The following is a 16887-nucleotide window of genomic DNA, read 5'->3' on the forward strand; positions in this document are numbered from 1 at the left end:
AAAAAAAATCCAGTTTCTAGCCCCATGTTTATAATGGTAAAAATATTTACGATAATCGAAAATTATGAATTCATTACATCCAAGAATCATGTATTCATTTATACATTGAAATTGTAATCAAAACACATATATCACACACACGCACACACACACACAATTAAATTCATGGTCATTATTTTATTTGAGAAAAGTGATAATTATTGTGATTATCAATATTCAATGTATGTGAAAAACGATATTTCACAAGCAAAACACATACACACACACATGTGACTGACTGAACGAGTTTTTTGTTGTTGTTGTTGTTGTTGTTTGTTGTTGTTGTTCTTTATTCAATGAAATTACAAATAAAAAAAATGCATCTCAAATGGAAATGAAAATTCTAATCATAACAAAATAATACATATATATATATATTCATCATTTGCACATATATGTATATACGACTACATTATTTTTACTTTGTCTAATTCATCAATCTTTTCTCTGTGATGATGATGATGATGATGATGATGATGAAGTATGAATGAAAAAGAAAAATTCATCCATTCAAAGAAGTTATTTTGTGTGTGTGTTGTCGCTGTTTGTTTGCACTTAACCACATGAATCTGAATGGATGGTTTTTTTTGAATTTTGAAAAAGTAAAAAAAATCGATTTCTGGTTGTAAAAAAAAACGAATGAATGTGAGGAAAAGACAACTTGATCATATATCATCAAATGAAAATGAAACGAACAAAAAAAAAAAAAAAACAAAAATTCCAATTTCTCAACCATTCCAAGTGGCGAGAAAAAAAAAACAAAAACCAAAAATTAAATCATGATCATCAAATGGTATGTATGTGTGTGTGTGCAACTATCATTACATCATATTCAATGTCATCATTCATTAATATTATTCAAATGATAACGGTGAAAAGAGAGAAAAAAAAATTATGATTGTGGCTGTTAATTTTATTCATCATCATCATTATTATGGATGATAAATAATAATAATAATAATGAGCCGGTAATTTTTATTTCTTGCTCTCTGTGAATCCATTCTTACTTACATTTTTTTACATTTGATTTATTATGATGATGATGATGATGATGATAATAATTGTGTCAAGTGTTGAATAAAGTAAAATTCAACGGAAGAAGAAGAAGAAGACGAAGAATTATCTATGTCAACACGTGTAATGTTTTTCTTTATTTTTTTTCTCTATTCTGTTTTGTTTTGGCCAACAATTTGATATATGAAATTGATATTTTTAGACACCAACATTGATGACGATGATGACGCCCATAGATTAACACTTTTATTTCACTTCTTTCAATCTTTTGTTGTTGTTGTAATCGTGTGATGGAAATAAATTTGCCGAAAAAAAAATCGAAAACTTTGTCGCAACAAATAAATGAATGAATGAAGAAAAAAAAATAAATAAATAGTATACATATATGCACGTAGTACGTTCATTCATTGAAAAGAATTTTTTCCGTCAATTCTATTTCAGTTTGTTCTGGTTGTTGTTGTTGTTGTTGTTATTATTGAAATTCAAAGCAACAAAAAAAAATGTAGTCGTATGAAAGCATTCATATTGCATCCAATAAATGCGACATTTAAACAAACAAACAAGCAAACAAAAAAATTTGGTGAAAGAAAAAGAATTCGGATTATAAAATCCAAGATTTAGTAATGATAATCCACATTGTGTGTGTGTTGTCTTTTGTCTTTTTTTTATATTAAAACGTCATCAGGTTTTTGTTGTTGTTGTTGTTGTTGTTTTTGATTATGGATTTTTTTTTGGCTTGTTCGAATAAATAAAATTCATTCCGGTTTTTTTTTCTGTATGATCCAAAAATGTATTTTCATGCACCTATTTGAATATTTTCACCATTAATAATTGATTGATTGATTTAGCAAATTAATCGATTATATTGATCCATATCAGTCATTTATTGTCATATAGATGATAATGAATCAAAATGATAAATGAATTCTATGATAACGTATAACAAAAAAACAAAAACAACAACAACAACAACAACGAATAATCTTCTTCGTCACAATTATTTTTGTTAATATTTGATATCCTCTCCAATGTGACTAAAAATAACTATTTTTTTCCCTTTCCCCCCACACCCCTACATCCACCATTCACATAATCAACATTTTTTTTCTTTTTTTTTTTTTTTTGGTTTGGCTCTTGGTTCTGGTGTTTTTATTTCAATATTTTCGTTCACTATTTTGTTTGGCTTTTTCTGTCATTGTGATGAGAATGAGAGAAAAAAAAATTCTTTTATTCATTCAACCCTATCCTTATGTAATTTTTAGGTTTTCATCTTGTCATAGGACAAATAAACAAACAAACAAACAAACAAACATGTATTACTGTCTGTCTGTATTTGGCATCGAATTCTAAAAAAAATTATTCTTGTATCATCATATAATGGAATGGAAAAATATTTCTTTTTTTTAATGAGAAAAAAAATGTAAAATATGCAAAATTGCAAATTGAAATGTAAAAAAAAACAAAAACGAAACAAAACAAATCACATGGTTAAAGGATATAATTTATATATATCACAGATCAATATTTTTATCATCTAATAATTGAATTGTTTCGTTGATACGATGATGATGGCCAATCGATTGATTCGATTCATTGATCGATGAGAAAATTTTATTATTTGTTTTTTTTATTCAATTCCATACAACAAATAGTAGTGAAGATTGATTTGAAGTTTAAACATCTATATCACAGTTTATTGATGATTTATTACAATGACATTTTGACAATTTTCCTTCTTTTTTTCATCATCATCATCATTAACAACAATCGATGTCATGATGACAACAACAACAATAACAAAAAATGATGTCATCCTTATACGATCGATTGTCAACAATTCACAATGTTTTTTGTTCTGTTGTTGTTAATAATTATAATCCAATTCATTATCATTATAATCAATCATCGAAAAAATCATTATCGGTCCAGATTTGAACTAGATTTGAACCAAAAAAAAAAAAATTTTTTGCCATTAGAATCTGATAATTGTATATATAAATATAAATATATTATATATTGACAGCATACATTACATTTCAAATATATTGATTACAATAATATGATGATTTTATTTGTGATGTTTCTTCTGATTCACGTAATAGTCGTATAAAATCATTAACATTAACACCTTTACAATTGGATTGTTGCATAAAAAATCTATATGGTATACGATTCAATGGATCCAAATGATCCAATGAATCAATTGGCCTACCAAATCCTAATGCCAATAGAATTTGTTCAGGATTTTCACGTCTTGATTCTAATAATGATTCAATACTTGAATAACTTGAACAAGATGAATCGGAATTAATACTACTAAATAATTGATTCGATAATGATAATCGTTTTATTCGTTGATTTACACAATGTGGATGATGATGATGATGATTATTATAATCAAAATTTATCATCAAATTCGATGATGATGATGATGGTGTGATTGAATTGCAACAATTACATTGCAATATTGAATCATTATTATTGACTGTATTGATGATAATATTTTCATTATTCATAATCATTATTTAAAATTGTCGATCCAAATCTTTTTTTTTCTCTTGTCATTCACCTAAACACATTCAATTGTTTGTAACGTGAACCAGAAAAAAAAACAAAAAAAAAAATTCAAATATTTGATTAACATCCACACACACACACACACACACAGAAAAAACTATAGCAACTCTTTTTCTTTTTTATTCGGTTGCCGAGTGCAACAAACAAACAAACAAACAAACACATGCATGCATGCACAAGCATCAATATTGATAGGAAGCTGTATGAATATTGTTGTTGTTGTTTTTTGTATTTCCTAATTTTTCTCGATGGACAATTTTCTGTCTGTTTTTTGTTGTTGTTGTTGTTGTTGTTGAAAATGGTTATTGATGTGTGTGTGTGTGACAAAACTAGGAAACAAATGACATTATGATGATGATGATGATGATTGTACATGTGAAATGTAAATGATTTTTTTTTAGCATCCATGTATGCGTGTGTGTGTGTGTGTGTCTGTGTGTCTGTGTACATTAAAAATTAATATAATTACCATATCGATATCGATATATAGATCCAGGAAAAAAATTGAGATTTTTTTTTCTGTTTTGTTTTGTTTTGTTTTCAATGTTCACTTTAATTAAAAAAAAAGTTGATAAAATATGAATATCATTGACGTTGTTAATTGTCAATGGAATAAATCGTGATTGTATGGCTATTCGGATAATTTGATGGTTCAACATTTATGTTCGGGAAAAAAAAAATGATGATGGTGATTGATTCTCAGAACGACCACCGGATCATTTGTTTGAGTTTATTTTTTATTTTGATTTTGTTTTGTTCATTCAACATATATGTTTCTTTAACAGATGATGACAAGAAAAGAGTGAGTGAGAGAGTAAAAAAGAAATGAAATTTTTTTTTTGTTTGTTTGATTAAACATCAAAAAAAATATAGCCATGACTTTGTGATGTGTTTGTGTGTGTGTGTGTAAAGCAAGTGGTTAGTTACAAACACACACACACACACACGTTTCTCATTGCTGATAATGATGTTTCATGTCATTTTCATGGTGATTGCAAGGTTTCAAAAAAAAAAATTTTTTTTTTCGAAATAATCCATGAAAAGATCAAAGCTACAACTTTAGTTTTATTTTTGTAGACAATTGTAGATTCTATTGGGCATCGAATGGAATTGAACCAGAAAAAAACGAAATGTAGTGAGGATGGATTTTGATTGTATATATATTTATATTGGCTACTGGTTGGTTGGTTGTTATGGAAATTTTTTGTTTTCTTTACCCAACCTTTTTTCATTGTTTGTTTCATGCTCTTCCTATCATCATCATATTTATTATATTAACCACTAATTCAATGACAATATTGAATGACAAATTGACTTTTGTTTATTATCAATGATATGTAAATATATTGGTCTGGGATTGGGGGGAAGGGGAGGAAGAGAGAAAGAGAAAAATCGGTGTTGTCAACTTGGAAATTTCTGTTTAAATCTAGTACAAGTGTGTGTGTGTGCGCAAATTTACATGTCATAAATATGTCAAGATCCATAGACATAAAATGATGATGATGATGATGATGATGATTGTATAATCCATTGCCTATGGAGAAAATTAATTATCCATTAATGATTGATTGATAATAAAAAAAGAAAAAAAATGATCATTTGAATTATGAAACACAATGATGATCAGTCATAAATAATAATAATAATTAACGATGATGATGAACAACAACAACAAAAAAACAATAAAATGATCAAGGTCAATGTCGATCGATATAATTCAAATATATACCCGATAGAATCAATCAATCAATCAATCAATCGATCGAATGATTTTTTTTTAAAAATTCAGAGAAAAAAAATTTTTATTTTCTTTTTTTAAATATCAAAAGTTTGGTCCCAAGTTTCGTGGATAGGAAAATTTTCATTTTATTTTGTTTTCTTTTCAAAAAAAAGAGAAAAAAAAACTTTTCGGAAATGAAAAAAAAAATAATTCCGGATGTTCATTATATCAATCTATCTATTATAATTTGGTTCCATTGAACCAATTTTTTTTATGATTCGATTGGCGGCCAATTTTTTCCACATGAAATCCAATCATTTCTAATTGTCTAACATTGATTAGATTACGTCCATCGAATATAAATGCCGGTTTCATCATTAATGAATACATTTTTTCATAATTCAATTCCTATGAAATTCAAAAGAAAAAAAAATTAAAAATTAAAAATGATCATCATTTACTCAAATTGATCCTGGAAAAAAACCTTGAATTCATTCCATTCGGTACAGATAACGATTGCGTGTGCATCGGTCGACGCAATATACGGTGATTCGACCACTTCAACATAATCCTCTAAACATTTATTGCCATCCGGTATATTTAGATCGGAAATATTTAAATCTCTATATATTATGAATGGAAAGTAGAAAAAAAATCAATTTTTCCGATGAAAAAAAAACATTCATATTTTTTTTCCCAAACAACTTACGCATAGATTTGTTCTTTCAATACTTTTGGATCATAAATAGCTAATTGTGCGCCCTCTTCTAGCAAATGTTTACATACTAATTTAGCCGGTGATTCACGTGTATCACCAGTATTGGCTTTAAAAGCAAAACCTAATATTGCAATACGTTTACCGGTAATTGTATTGAACATACATTCAGTTATACGTAAAGCAAAACGTCTTTTCTGATAATCATTCATAGCGATAATCTAAATGGAAAGAAGAATTAAAAAAAATCAAACATAATTCACGACAAAAAAAAAATGAAAATACCTGATGCCAATAATCAGCAACTTCTGGTAGTTTAAGATATTCACATAAATAAACCAAATTAAGTACATCTTTCTGGAAACAACTGCCACCAAAACCAATACTAGCCTGTAGATATTTTGGTCCAATTCTTGAATCTGATCCAATTGCATTGGCCACTTCATTAACATCGGCACCAGTTGCTTCACATAATGACGATATGGCATTTATCGATGAAATTCGTTGAGCCAGAAATGCATTCGCAGCCAATTTTGATAATTCCGATGACCATGTATTAGTGCGGATAATTTTCTCATTCGGTATCCAATTCTGATAGATTTCACATAATTTTTCCACTGCAATCTGTGCATCCATTGTTTCATTGCCGCCAATTAGTATACGATCCGGATTAATCAGATCATTGATTGCTGTACCTTCGGCCAGAAATTCTGGATTCGATAATACTTCGAAATGTACGCCGGATTTTTTATTCGCACCAAGAATTCGATTAATACTTTCGGCTGCACGTACAGGTACCGTACTTTTTTCCACAACAATTTTACTATCATCGGCTGATCTGGCAATTAAACGTGATACATGTTCTAAATTCTTCAAATCGGCTGCTTTTCCTTTACCGAAACCAAAATTTTTCGTTGGTGTATTGACAGAAATGAATATTAATTCAGCTTGTGAAATTTCTTTTTCAACTTGAACAGAGAAAAATAGATTTCTATTTCGACATTCTTTAACAATTTCATCAAGTTGAGGCTGTTGAAAGTAATCATAGAATCAAAATTAATAATAATAAAGATCATATATATTTATCTCATCTCATACCTCATATATTGGTAATTGATCAGAATTCCAAAGTTCAATTCGTTTTGGATTCGAATCGACTACACAAACTCTAATCTGTGGACACATACGAGCAATGACAGCACATGTTGGTCCACCAACATAACCAGCACCAATACAACAGATTTTTGTCACTTTTTGATTACGCAAATGTTCCATTTGTTCAATAATACTATCTGATGATGATGATAATAATAATGACGATGATAATAATACTAAATCAAAATGGAAAGATAAAAAAAACGACATGAAATTAAAAATTTAGAATCGAAAACAAAAAATACCACATACCTGTTGATGTATAATCAAAAAAAAAGGCAAAATGGTGTTGCTTAAAGAGTGAATTTTTTTTTCTTTTTCAAGTGCATATATATAATTACAACAGACAAGGTTTATAGACACTATGGAATGTGTTCAATCAAAAAAAAAAAAAAAAAAAAAATGATCGAAGTATTGCTTTGCCGCCTATCAGAAAAGTTCGATATGCAGTGATTTTTTTCTTTTTCTTTTTTTTTTTGATTACAAGGCACAATGACCGTTGATGTATATCATAACATATGAATGTGTTTTTTTTAAGCTCGAAATTTTAGGTTGTAAAACTGGAATGTATGAAAACAAAAAAAAAAAAAAAAAACGAAAAAACAAAATTTCATTACCTCCTCCTACTACTGCTGCTTTCGATGATGCTGATGCTGTTTGATGGGGGGAGGGAGCACTGTGAATCCACTGAGATTCTGATGAAAGAAAAACATTAATATTGGCAACAAACAAAAAAAAAAAAGAAAAGAAAAAGAAAACAAGCAAGGAAAAAAATAAACTCTCCGTCAGATTTATATAGAGAAAAATTTGTGTGTGTTTCATTTCGACAAAAAAAAAAAATTTTTTTTGTTTCCATTTCGATGACAAACATGAACGATTTATGAGATGATTATTGAATTGTAGGAAACAAACAAAACAAAAAAAAATAAAATAATTATCATTTCATATGATCACAAAAAAGCTGTATTTTTTTTTTGTTTTTGACTATAATCCCGGATAAACACGAGTTAGTGAAAAAAAAAAAAAATACAAAAATGTCAATCACACACACACACACACACACACACATTTTTCTCATCTAGCTTTTTTTTTTTTTTTTTTGATTCAAAATTTGACAATTATTTTGTCGCTTTCAAAGATAAAAATCATGATAATTCCAATTTAATTGGCGATTTAATGTGTGATGTGATTTTTTTTTCTGTTCATCAATTATTTGGCCGATAAATATGTACATTTTTTGTTGTTGTTGTTGTTGTTGTTGTTTTTGTTGTGATTTTTTTGTTGTTGTTCGCTTGTCAAATATGGCTAATAATTTTTTTTCTGTATAGAATGTGAAATTTTGAAAATCACTAGATTTCAGATTCATAGAAAAAGAGAGAGAGAGAATATTATATTAGAATCCGGTTTGTGCATATTATTATTTGTCGCAATCACATGACCATTCATTATTAATAATTGGTGATGTATGTGTACATCATTTGTTTATCGTTAATCATTATCATCATCATCATAAAATGTTGCAAAAATTTTTGCAAAAATAGGCAATATTTTAAATTCTGGATTTGGATCACAACATCTCACATATTATTATGTCGTTAGTGTAGTTTATTTTTTTGCTTGATAATAATCATCACATCATAAGCTTTTTTATCATCTAAACATAGCTTGTCATTTTTATGACAACAAACAATAACAACAACAACAACAACAACAACAAATAAGTAAAGTTCATCCAAAAGAAAAAAAAATTAAATGAAAGAAAACCAATTTTTTTTGACATTTGTTACACACACATGTTGGTGGTTGATAATTTGGCATTGACATTTCTCAATTTTCATTTTACATACCTTTCCCTTTCTAATATCACTTTCTTTATCTGGTGATGGATTTTTTTTTTCTTTTTTTTTTGCTTGCAATCTCTATCACACGGATAAATGATTAGGTAATCACAAAATATATTATTATAGTTGATGATGATTGTAATCAATCATCACCATCATCATGATGATAATGAAACAACGATGATACATATATCATCATGGTAATATACAATTGAAGAGCAAGCAATTTAACCAATTTTATACGATGCACACACACACACACACACTCGACATTGTATGAATCAAACGATTCTTTGTTTTTATTATTATTATTATATTGTCATCATTTGGAAATAATTCGGTCAGAAAAAGAAAAAAAAATTAAAAAGATAAACCAAATTCATTTTCTAATATAGAAAATGAAATTCAAAATTCCATCATTATTATATAGTTACATTTTTTTTAGCTATTCATACAGGATTCGTCTATATATTTATATCATGTGATTAATATCAAAATTTTCAATTCCATACATTTTCTTCATATTTTCCCAAAAAAAAAAATTCTATAGAATCCACCACGTGCGATATGAGCATCATTCATTACGCATCGCTTTCATACTCATTTTTTCTCGATATTATTGTTGCTGCTACTACTACTACTACTACTACTAGTACTACTACTACTGCCGTACACAAACTCAAAATTTTTCGAAAACACCTACAATTCATTCATAATACGAGCATTTCGAAAATGTCAAATTCCAACCAGAAAAACCAGAACCAGATATTATTGTCAAATTCCTACTACTACTACCACTGGTCCGTTGATCCAAATAAAATGAAAAAAAAAATCCAGGAGAAAATCGGGCAATAGAAAATTTCATAACCAAAGTATTAGCAACAAACAAACAAAAAAAAAATTACGCATTATCATATGATATGTAAAAATAGTAGTGGTATGCCGAAAAGAACGGAAAAGAAGGGTAAAAATTTTATGAAACGTAAGTAGCGCAAATTTAGAGGGGAAGCATTTACAAAAATTTTGTTGTTAGTTTGAAAATGAAATTCTTACTTTCGCTATACATTTCTCATCCTCAAATGAAGAGGCTAATTTTTTTCTCTATGTATTGATGAGTAAGTTGAAAAACAAACAAAAAAAAAATAAAAATAAAAAATGAAAATTACATTGGGTCCTACCACTTACCACCACCAATACAATACGATTGATGATAGAATATATTAACCATAAAATAGAAATTCTTGCCAAAACAAAACAAAAACGATTCTATAGACTAACCACGATAAAAAAAAGCAAGTAAGTATGTTATAAAACAAAACAAAACAAAAAAAAATTCTTCAAGTTCCAGAATCGAACCATATTTTGGAATCATTGTTATGTGGATGTTACTATAGTACATCATCATACATTCATACATACGTAACCTCGATATTTGAAAGAATATTCTTTGAGCTTATATAAAATCACTTTTTATTCATCTACTGCTGCTTCTGCCGCTGCTGCTGCTGCGGATATTCAGAATTATTATTTCATTCGTTTTGGAAATTTTCTAATAATTTAAATGTTTCGCAATAATCATTGTCATCATTATCAACATTCACATCCATCCAATCATTTCATTCATTCATAAAAAAATAACACAACAAAACAATACAATTGAAACAAGAAAAAAAAATTCTATTGTGATAGACGAATATTCTCTAACAATTTGTTTTTTTTTTCTCTCTCTCTCTCTCTATCTCTTGTTTGTGTGTATAGAAAAAAGAAGAAGAAGAATTATCCATTGTATTCCAAGGACCTGAATCGATATCATCATCATCATCATCATCATTATTATTATTATCAAATCTAGTCGTTGAAAGATAAATCGAATATAAAGCTTCATCACCATCATCATTATTGTTTCATTCTTCATCTATCTATATATAAATACCGTATTCTTTGTGCATACACTTAAACTCAAATCCAGAATCATTCTTGAATTATTCTAATCATTGTTCTAATTCGTAAACAAGAAAAGAATAGTTTGTATGTTTAAGATCATATTCGTCTTATTCGTATATTCATCAACATCATTATCATTCAAGTTGTTGTCGTTTTGAGCTTTATCGTTTTGGCAAAAACAAAAATTTTCTCTAAAAGATTCTAAATTTTTTTTTTATTTGAATCTTTGTATGTTTCAAGTGCTTCATATATCATCATTATATCTGCATCGATCCATTTATTTTCCATCCAATATTTGTCCGATACAATAATCGCCAGAATTTGTGTAAAAGAATTTCCTCCATTCACGAATTTCAATGTAAGTAAATTTATTATTGTCAGTCAAGATCTAATCTCTATTGTGTGCACATTGTAATTTGTTGCCTACTCTGTAGTACCAACGAAATCAATCAAATTGGGAGAGAGAAAAAAAACAAATCGGATTCAATTCCTATTGAGAATTTATAATTATTATTAACAGAACTATTTTTAGTTGAATGAAGTAAAAAAAAATTGAACGTTGAAGCTTAGCATCATCATTATTACCTTTAACAATTTTTTTTTTCGTATGCATGCTGTGTTTGTAAAACCTATATAATAAGATTAAACGTAGAATTTTTTAGAATAAAATAAGATGAAATCATCTGAAAATTTGGTACAAATCTTTTCAGCCCACAGACAATAGACAACAGACAATTTAATTGAAATACGAAAAGTGGTGAAAAATTCAATCTTTTTTCAATTTCTCGTTCTCATTTTTGTAAAACAAAAATAGATTGTCAAATGCGAATGATTTGAATAATTTTTAAATTTAGCACAAAAATCCTTTTTTCTTTCCTTCTTTCAAAGAATTGATTTTTTTCCCACTGTTTCAATTAGAGAAAATTAAACTGGCAAAAAAAAAAAAAAAATAGTGATGATAATAATGAATGGAATCGTAAAATTTTTATCATTTTCAATCAATCAATCGGATCAGTTGCATCATTCGCACACACAGAATTAAAGCGAGAGAGAGATCTAATTATTTCTCGAGATCTGTTAACTGATTATTTCTCACTTTATTATTATTGACTAACTTGATAGCCAAAAAAATTCAAATTGAAATTGATTAAATTAATTAACCGAATGGCTATGATAATAATAATGTAAAGTCGAAGAATGAAAGAAAAACAACTGAACAGAAAACAAAACAACAACAACAACAACAAAAAAACATGGATAAAAATTCCATCATTTCTTTTTTATCTTTTTTTTTTTATTTATTAACATTGACACTGCATGATTGCTTTTGATGATGATGATGATGATGATACCAAATTGTGTATATTGATTGGTTTTTTCTTTATTCTTCTGCTTCTTTTTTTTCCACTTTCATTCATCAATGGAATTTGAAACTTTTTTTTCTAATTTATTTATATTTCTATTATATTGATGTTGTTGTTTGATCACTACCCGATGGTGGTGATATATATAATAACCGAATATCGATCGTTAAACATCGATCTATCTATCTAACAGGTTCGTTTGTTCATATATATATAGCTGTATTATATAAATAAAAATGTAAAAAATGAAAAATGAATGAATGTCGAGAATATTTCTTTTTTTTTCTTTAATCGATTCTTCATAATAATAATTCGATTTGTTCAAATCTTGAAACGTTTCCAAACCGTTGGACAGAATTTCTTTCATTTTTCTCTCACTTTTTGTTCAACATTATCGGGAACAATAACAACAACAACATCAACAACCAGAATACAATAATCTGAATGTCTTTTTTTGTGCGTGTGTGTGTGTGTGTGTGCTTGCTATGTTTGATATATAGAATCGGCCTATTTTTTTCCAATACGCGTTAGTGATGATAAGATTTTTTTTTCTGTTTTCCCTTTTTTTTCTACTGCAAATACGCCCACGCAACGTTCATAAACGAGATTCTCTATTCTGGATTTTTTTTCTGGTATTTCGTGTACATCTCATTATGCCGAAATTCAATTGTGAATTTCTAATTCAATGAAAAAAAAAACACTGAAAATTAATTTTATCGTTATGTTATATAATCTATTTGCACTTATGTACATATATGCACGACGTGGAGAATTTTTTTTTTTTTGCTTCCTGTTTCATACAGAATTTCATTCGTATCCATCAAATTCTTGCGATCAACATTGAATATTAGAAAGTTGCATGGGGTAACTTTTTTCCCTGTTTTTTTCCACAAGAGGTGGCAAGATTGTACCAAGAATTTTTTTTTTCTTTCACATTTGAGTTTGTCTGATTTTCGTGATAAAACAAGCCAACAAACGAGGAGAAAAAAAAATTTCCATCATCATCATCAGCAGCTTGTAGTATATGATGGTTATTTTTTCTTCTGATTCTTTCAAACACACTGTGTGTGTGTGTGTCTGTGTTTTTCATCGGTCGAATATTGATTGTACTTACCATTGAATGAATGGTAACGAAAAAAAAATCCGTAAGGGGGTGTCAATTTCAATGTTTGACCGAAAAAATAGTCGGGAAAAAAAATTGAAACTGCGCATCACATTTTGATCGTGTTTATTGTAACATTGAGTATTGTAGACCATAGAATATGCCTTGTGGATCATGTTGTTTTCATTATGAGAAAGACGCGTTCACCAATCTCAATAGTATAGTATAGTATATAATTATAACGGATACATTTTTTTTCTCTCTCTCTCTTTATATATATAATATAATACAGAATCGCTTTGACTTGTATGCTTTTATATTATCATTATTATTATTCTGATTATGAAAACACACGATTTTTTTTTCTCCACGATAACTTTATTCATTCATTCATTTTTGTTTGTTTTTGTGTTTGTTTGTTTGTTTGTTTGTTTGTTCGTTCGTTGGTTGATTATCCATTTATTCAAAATATGATGGTTGTTTTTGTTTGTTATACCTCTCATTGTCGTTGCCGATGATGTGATGATTATGATCCATCTCGACCATTATTTTTATTAAATAATTTTTCAACCATAAACATTAATGAATGTGGTAGAGAGGGAGAGAATATTCTAGGTAAATTTTGTGATACCTAGAATTTTTTTTTTTTTTTTTGGTAATGAAAAATTCTAATTCACCTTCCCATCCACCATCAGTCAACTCTGAAAAAAAAGTCTGCTTGTTGTTTTGTTTGCTGTCTACATTGGATATCATCTAATCATCTTTAAGCTACTTTTTTTTCACTCATATTCACTGTGCCGGTACCTTTTTTTTTGTTACTTGAATGAATGAAATTATTAGATCACTCCTATATAGGTAGGCGGTTTGGTCGGTGGAAATTTCAATTAAAAATTTTTTTTTCTGCTCCATTATTTGTCTGTTTGTGGTTGTGTGTATGTGTGTGTGTGTGACAGTTTCATTTTTTCCATTTTTTCAATTTCCTACCTTTTTTTAGTTGTGAATTTGAATTTATTAATTAATTTTTTCTTTTTATTTTTCTCTCATCAAAACAAAAATTTCAAAATGTCATTTCATCTCTTTCGTTATAAATAATTTAAAGTGGTTGGCTTTTTTTGAACATTTTTTATTATTATTATTGTCATTTTTTTTCGAGAAAAAAAATGGATTTTTTCTCCAACATTCTCAAGAATACAGTGAATAAAGCCGAAACATTGGGTAAAGCAGCAACGGCTGCTGTTAATTCTACATTGAATCCAACCGGATCAAATACAACAACAACAACAACAACCGGTAATGATGAACAAAATGATAATAATACAACTTATGAACAACAACAACAACAAGAAGATGTCAATAATGTTGATGTCAATTATAGTGACGGTAAAATTATCATTATCATCATATATAATCTAAATTTGTTAAATCTAATTCATTCATTTATTTATTTATTTATTTATTCATTCAATTAGATCAAACATATACGACAACAGCAGCAGCATATGCTACTGAAGAATTGTTGAATATGGATGAAAAATCATCGGCTGCTGCATTCAATTATGCTGAAACATCACAAAAAGCCATTGAATCGGCCAAATATTTTGGAAGTAAATAAATACATTGTTTTTTTTCTTAATTTTTCTTTTGATTAATTAATAATTTCTTTTTTTTTCAATATCACGTCATTAGATTTCATTGCAAATGTAGCAAGTAAAGCTGGACAAACAGTAACGGCAACAGCAAAACAATTGAAAAGTACAGTGGAAAATGTTGGCCTAATGCAAGATTTTACCAAAGAACAGCAAGAATTTATTAAAGAACATGGTGGTAAAACTGATTTGGCTGAACCACCATGGATTGGTTGTGATGATGAAGAAAAAGTTAAAGTGGAAATATTAAGCCTTTCACAGGATAAACGAAATTTTGTTCGTAGTCCACCGGCTGGTGTTGAATTTCCATTCGATATGAATGATTCGTATCCGGTTGCATTGGCATTATTACGTGAAGATCCTGAGCTTGCTAAAATGCGATACGAAATTGTTCCTAAATTGTAAATGAATTTTTTTTTGCCAAATTTTAATCTTTTTTCTTATTTAAAAAAAAATCCATTTTTTTTTTCTCACACAGAGTAAATGAGGAAACATTTTGGAAAAATTATTTCTATCGTGTATCGCTCATTAAACAGGATCCAAATCTTGCCAGTAATAATTTGGGAATTGGAAATAATGGTAGTGGTGGTGGTGGCGGTGGTGGTACTGGTAAAGCATCTGGTTGGGGTTCATCAAAATCATCATCATCTGAAGGACCGGATGATCCAAATGATCAAATTGAAACGATGGGCGAAACTGAATTTATTTCGGATACATTCCAAAATTCCAATATATCGGTTGATGATGTACGCCAAGATATGTATAAACTTGGCATTCATACCAATGATGGTATTTAAATACAAAAAAAAAAAATATATGATGATAATATTCAAAACCAAATATTTCATTCATTTAGAACATATTTATTTATTTGCACCTTTTTTTTGTTTTCTTTTTTTTTTGTTTTTTTGTTTTTTTTTTCATTCAACCTCTTCAACAAATATTTATAGACATTGATGAAGAACTAGCTAAAGATTTGCAAGAATTTGATTTTGTTTCCAATAATGAAACCGGAAAAGTTGATGATGACGAAATCAACAGGGAGCTTGCCAATTTCGATATTAAATAAAATAAAAAAACCCCAATATTTTCAATCGATGTGACCAAAAACAAAGAAGACCACATACACACATATATACACACACACACACACACACACACACACAGACACAGACACATCTTATATCACAAACATAAATACCTGGTCTATACAGAATATCATCACGCACACACACACACACACACAGCTACCACCACCAATGTTATATGCACGATATAAATATGTAGTGAACGTAAATTTTCATTTTTTTCCCTATTTAAAACATTCATTTTATGGAATTTAAATTCTGAAAAATGAAAAATGACACAAACACAAAAAAATTCAAGCAATAATAACTTATATACACACTCACACACACACACACACACACACATGAATATCTGTTATTAGATTTATTGTTGTTCAAACTTTTTCTCTTCTTCCTAATAGTTATTCTGATTGATTATTATCATCATCATCATCATTCTCGTGTAAACTGTTTTTTTCCTTCCTATATTTTTTTTTCCCCACTACTACTATATATTGTCTATTTGCTTTTTCTTTTTTCTGTTTCTGTCATTGTTATAAATAATATTGATTTGATATTCATTAATAATCGATTGATTGATTGATTGATTGATTTTATTTCCTTTTGAATTACCAAGAATTTTTGAATAAATTAATTTGGCATGAATTTTTCTTCTTTTTTTTGTTGTTATAACATTTTTGGT

General features: G+C 28.2%; 3 protein-coding genes across 16 annotated transcripts; 1 reads left to right on the forward strand and 2 right to left on the reverse strand.

Annotated features, from left to right (window-relative positions):
* Positions 1 to 2537: 2537 nt before the first annotated feature.
* olf186-M (Ki-ras-induced actin-interacting protein-IP3R-interacting domain olf186-M) lies at positions 2538 to 4397 on the reverse strand. 3 transcript variants are annotated; one of them, XM_075731539.1, is made up of 3 exons: positions 4100 to 4397; positions 3087 to 3622; positions 2538 to 2989 (listed from the first exon to the last, which is right to left on the reverse strand). In XM_075731539.1, the coding sequence occupies exon 2, from the start codon at positions 3573 to 3575 to the stop codon at positions 3090 to 3092; it is 486 nt and encodes a 161-aa protein (XP_075587654.1). In that variant the 5' UTR covers positions 3576 to 3622; positions 4100 to 4397; the 3' UTR covers positions 2538 to 2989; positions 3087 to 3089. The 3 variants fall into 3 exon arrangements, with proteins under 3 accessions (XP_075587654.1, XP_046919202.2, XP_046919195.2); XM_047063246.2 differs by lacking the exon at positions 4100 to 4397 and having other exon boundaries at positions 3087 to 3916; XM_047063239.2 differs by lacking the exon at positions 4100 to 4397 and having other exon boundaries at positions 3082 to 3916.
* Positions 4398 to 5471: 1074 nt separating this feature from the next.
* Positions 5472 to 9223, reverse strand: sgl (UDP-glucose 6-dehydrogenase sgl). Of its 3 annotated transcripts, XM_075731346.1 has the most exons (7): positions 9068 to 9223; positions 7838 to 7915; positions 7164 to 7396; positions 6351 to 7094; positions 6060 to 6286; positions 5835 to 5973; positions 5472 to 5758 (listed from the first exon to the last, which is right to left on the reverse strand). In XM_075731346.1, exons 3-7 carry the CDS (start codon positions 7338 to 7340, stop codon positions 5591 to 5593), a joined length of 1455 nt encoding a protein of 484 aa, XP_075587461.1. In that variant the 5' UTR covers positions 7341 to 7396; positions 7838 to 7915; positions 9068 to 9223; the 3' UTR covers positions 5472 to 5590. The 3 variants fall into 3 exon arrangements, with proteins under 3 accessions (XP_075587461.1, XP_075587462.1, XP_046919145.2); XM_075731347.1 differs by lacking the exon at positions 9068 to 9223 and having other exon boundaries at positions 7838 to 8521; XM_047063189.2 differs by lacking the exon at positions 9068 to 9223 and having other exon boundaries at positions 7473 to 8174.
* An 874-nt stretch (positions 9224 to 10097) lies between these two features.
* On the forward strand, positions 10098 to 16846 carry Sap47 (Synapse-associated protein 47kD). 10 transcript variants are annotated; one of them, XM_075731353.1, is made up of 7 exons: positions 10098 to 10176; positions 10820 to 11363; positions 14571 to 14851; positions 14941 to 15075; positions 15158 to 15518; positions 15596 to 15906; positions 16068 to 16846. In XM_075731353.1, the coding sequence occupies exons 3-7, from the start codon at positions 14632 to 14634 to the stop codon at positions 16184 to 16186; spliced, it is 1146 nt and encodes a 381-aa protein (XP_075587468.1). In that variant the 5' UTR covers positions 10098 to 10176; positions 10820 to 11363; positions 14571 to 14631; the 3' UTR covers positions 16187 to 16846. The 10 variants fall into 10 exon arrangements, with proteins under 10 accessions (XP_075587468.1, XP_046919169.1, XP_046919184.1 ...); XM_047063213.2 differs by having other exon boundaries at positions 10122 to 10357; XM_047063228.2 differs by having other exon boundaries at positions 10169 to 10357; positions 15596 to 15863.
* The last annotated feature ends 41 nt before the right edge of the window (positions 16847 to 16887 follow it).

This window comes from Dermatophagoides farinae, chromosome 5 (assembly GCF_024713945.1).
Source record: "Dermatophagoides farinae isolate YC_2012a chromosome 5, ASM2471394v1, whole genome shotgun sequence".
Classification (NCBI taxonomy): Eukaryota; Metazoa; Arthropoda; class Arachnida; order Sarcoptiformes; family Pyroglyphidae; genus Dermatophagoides; species Dermatophagoides farinae.

What these genes read in the sequence shown, in the direction of transcription:
- olf186-M (XM_075731539.1), bottom strand. Translation starts at nt 3,575, where the DNA reads ATGATTATGAATAATGAAAATATTATCATCAATACAGTCAATAATAAT.
- sgl (XM_075731347.1), bottom strand. Translation starts at nt 8,042, where the DNA reads ATGAAACACACACAAATTTTTCTCTATATAAATCTGACGGAGAGTTTA. An exon ending in AGCAGCAGTAGTAGGAGGAG is followed by an intron (nt 7,397 to 7,837) that starts GTAATGAAATTT and finishes ATTTTGATTTAG; the next exon opens with TATTATTATCATCGTCATTA. An exon ending in TTGAAAGAACAAATCTATGC is followed by an intron (nt 5,974 to 6,059) that starts GTAAGTTGTTTG and finishes CATAATATATAG; the next exon opens with AGATTTAAATATTTCCGATC.
- Sap47 (XM_075731352.1), top strand. Translation starts at nt 14,295, where the DNA reads ATGAATGAAATTATTAGATCACTCCTATATAG. An exon ending in ATTAGATCACTCCTATATAG is followed by an intron (nt 14,327 to 14,570) that starts GTAGGCGGTTTG and finishes AATAATTTAAAG; the next exon opens with TGGTTGGCTTTTTTTGAACA. An exon ending in TACGAAATTGTTCCTAAATT is followed by an intron (nt 15,519 to 15,595) that starts GTAAATGAATTT and finishes TTTCTCACACAG; the next exon opens with AGTAAATGAGGAAACATTTT.